This window comes from Anastrepha obliqua, chromosome 1 (assembly GCF_027943255.1).
Source record: "Anastrepha obliqua isolate idAnaObli1 chromosome 1, idAnaObli1_1.0, whole genome shotgun sequence".
Taxonomy (NCBI): domain Eukaryota; kingdom Metazoa; phylum Arthropoda; class Insecta; order Diptera; family Tephritidae; genus Anastrepha; species Anastrepha obliqua.
In genome coordinates this window covers 150242356-150245805 of record NC_072892.1, presented here as the reverse complement: position 1 = coordinate 150245805, position 3450 = coordinate 150242356, and the positions used below count along the sequence as shown (strand labels likewise).

Below are 3450 nucleotides of genomic sequence, written 5' to 3'. Positions count from 1 at the left end.
TTTAAAGTTTTTGTCTAATGCCAAGGCAGTCGATCCTTTTCTCTAATAATTAAATAAGTTTTAGAAAAACTTTTTAGCAAAATGCAAGCGATGTCCGAAAACTATTTTGACATACTTTCAAAAATTTTCCAATGCGAAAGCAGTCGATTCTATTCTCTAATAATTAAAAAAGTCTTATAAAAACTTTTGAACAAAATGAAATCGATTGTAAATTCGTACGAAGACTATTTTGACAAAATGTGTGCCCAAAAATACAAACAATCAAGTATCTGCGATTACATGTAGAAAAAATGCCAAATGAGAACTCACTCAATGCTCTCTTTTGATATCGCCTGCTAGTGCAGCGGCGGAGCTATTTCCACCGCACCATTGTAAGTGGATCGCGCCACTCAAACGCTCTGGCAAGCGATTGCCGAATGTGGCAGAGCGTCTGAATGAAAACAGAGATCTTTTTTGAAATTAGTTCTATTCAGTCTGTGAAAGTGTTAGCGAAACAGCGGATTTCAGCCGAAAAAAGCTTCTGCGTGACGTCAAATACGAGCAGCTAATCCACTACTAGTCAATGGTAGTACGTCGATCAACTGATCAGCCGACCGTCCACCGCCCACCGCGTACACGCACATATCACAATACATAGTAAGCTCGCTCTCCGCATGGGCGCGCACCCATACATATATCCGCACATGTGAATGTTGTGAACGTTTGGTGGCAAAGCGAGCAGTGATCGACGCGTAAAGAAACGAAAGTTTTTCATTTTCTTCGCTGTTTTCGGCGGCTACGTACAATCAAATCGACATACCCATTGGTTGGTGGTGGCGCGTAGTCGTTTTGGTGTTTCGCTTATCGTTTGCTGAACACAGTTTTCATTGTTTTTATTTTTGTTATTGCTTTTTATTTTGTGCGGATTGCGTCTTGCGCCCCTTTTTGCCTTTTTCCCTCAATTGCTGTTGGGTATTTTTTTTTTGAATTCTCTCGACATTTCGCCTGCTTGCGCGCGACGGATTTGACGACAGTGAAGTCAGCGACGTCGATGTCGACATCGATGAAAGCAGCGCGGCAACTGCGAGCGATCGGAGAATTTCTCTAAATAAACGCAGCGCGCTGGTGCAGTTCAGTAACGCGTAAAAATTTCACTGCAACGGTTTGCTCCGCCAACAGTAACGGATGACGGCTGACACAAGCGACAAATAATCGAAAGAAACAACTTATTCATAATACAAAAAAAAAAGGAGTATAGTAATTAAAAATAATTCTGTAAAAGTTTACGATTCCCAGTGAATTATTAAATATAAGAGAATTTCAGAATTTTTAATGTCCATTTTGAAACTTTTCTACGAAATTTGTAAAAAGTGCCAAAGTGCTGCTAGTGAGTGCGCATGGTTGGAAAGTGCGAAGCAGACGTATAAACGACATTACAAAACAAGAAAGGAGAAGTAGCAGTAGCAGTGTCGCAAAACAATTTATAACACTGAAGGCAGCGAAAGATTGAGAAAGCAGTGGTAGGATCTATCACTTACGACGACTCCTCGTGCGAATATCCAGTTGCGTATACGTCCAGGAGTGCGCATGTCGCTAAGCTGTGTGAAAAATACACACAGAAATCACTAACAACAATCACAAGAGAATCAACAAACAGTAACAAACATGTCACATCAGTGCAGTTGTGGTCGTGATCTCAACAACAACTATGTCTCCTATACGAGCGCCTACGCTAATGGCAGCTCAAGTCTGGATCGTGAAGCGAGCAGCAGCCTTTCGGGCAGCGGCGTCGGTGGTGGCAGCAAATCAGCCATGTCAGGCAAAACTACCCAGCTGACGGCGAAAGTGATGTTCGGTACAGTGGGCGCAATTAAGGATCTGCGCGAGAAGGAAAAGTCGCGGCATGCGACTACGCGTGCCACCGATCGGCGCAATTGAGTGGCAGGGCACAGTAACGGACAGGGTTGACTGTGTGTGAAGGATGCAACTGTGGTGAGCATAGAAAAAGGATTTTTATAAAGCTATTCAGTAGGCATTGTGATGAGAGAGAAAACAGATGGAGATCGGATAGTTGACATTTGTGTTTGCCGAAGGGGTGACAAGCTACATCAGCGGCAGCAGCAGCCTACTATTTATACTTAGTGTTGTAAGTGCGCATACTGGTGATGATATACATACAAAACGGGTGGCGTGTTGAAGCAGGTGGAACGGTTTGCACAGTTAGTTTAAGTGGTCTCGCACAACGAGACCTTCCGGAACTTTCCAGAAAAATACACCACAAATATGCGAGAACTAAACGAATTGTACTCTCTGCATTTGCATGTAAGTGAGCACTTTAAGTAGTTAAAATTATTGGAAAATTCCCCAGCTCAGCTATAAATAAATGTAAATATTTGCATAGATGCTTATTTGCCTAGGACAATTATGATTATACTCTTTGTTACAAACTTATGGTCGGATATATATGTATCAAACCACTTACTTACTTACTTACATACATACAATTGTAAGTTGTTTTAATTAAGAAAAATATTTTTAATTTAAATATTCAAATGCAAAACGCCTTTTTGTTAGAAATTTTTGTCGATAAGTTAATAATTAGTTATTTTTAATGTATTTCTAGTATTTTGTTAAACAAGACATTAAATTTGCTTATTTTGCTTGCACAAAATACAGGACACAACAAAAATCTAGCACTTGCACATTTGAGTTTTTCGTTGTAATGCAAGTTTCTACATTTTTGATTTTAAGTTAAATTAAATAATATATTAACAATAGATTATCGAGCACTATTTATATACGTACATGTTTTTGCTGATGTGAGCCGATTTTACTCATACAATGGAATTGAAGATTTTTACAAAAAAAAAAAAAAAAAAATTCGAACCAAATTGAAATAAAAGATCTATTTTGAATAACTTCATTGGAAAACATTTTTTTCGCTATCACTCTGAAAGCATTTGAATTGCATTACATCTAAATATTTCTCTTGCATAATGCTTGCACTTCACAATTCTTCCGTACGTCAACACCATAACCCGAGGCCTCTTTGAATACGATGTAACCTGGTAATCCCTCCACCTTCTTTCAATGTTTTCCATATATTCGCATCAGCAGTTTTTTCGGTGGAAATTTCGAAATCAAAATATGTATTAATGATGCCCACAAGCAAGTCGCAGGCGCGGGAGACCATTCAACACATGCAGACGATTTTGAAACAGAAGCGCATCGAGCAGGCCGTTCATGGCGACAAATCAAATTTATTGCATTGCAATCAAACTAACTTTAACTTTTTGGTCGGCCGCCGTAGCCAAATGGGTTGGTGCGTGACTACTGCTCGGAGAACGTAGGTTCGAATCTCCGTGAAACATCAAAATGAACAAAAAGTTTTTTTCTAATAGCGGTCGCCCCTCGGGAGGCAATGGCAAACCGCCGAGTGTATTTGTGCCATGAAAAAGCTCCTCATAAAAA

The 3450-nt window shown here is 39.7% G+C and overlaps 1 protein-coding gene across 1 annotated transcript; it reads left to right on the top strand.

Moving 5' to 3' along the window:
• Positions 1 to 482: 482 nt before the first annotated feature.
• LOC129236465 (uncharacterized) lies at positions 483 to 2539 on the top strand. Its single transcript, XM_054870875.1, has one exon. It carries the CDS (start codon positions 1645 to 1647, stop codon positions 1915 to 1917), a length of 273 nt encoding a protein of 90 aa, XP_054726850.1. The 5' UTR covers positions 483 to 1644; the 3' UTR covers positions 1918 to 2539.
• The last annotated feature ends 911 nt before the right edge of the window (positions 2540 to 3450 follow it).

Bases quoted from the DNA above. Each gene is read 5' to 3' on its own strand.
- LOC129236465 (XM_054870875.1), top strand. From the start codon at position 1,645: ATGTCACATCAGTGCAGTTGTGGTCGTGATCTCAACAACAACTATGTC.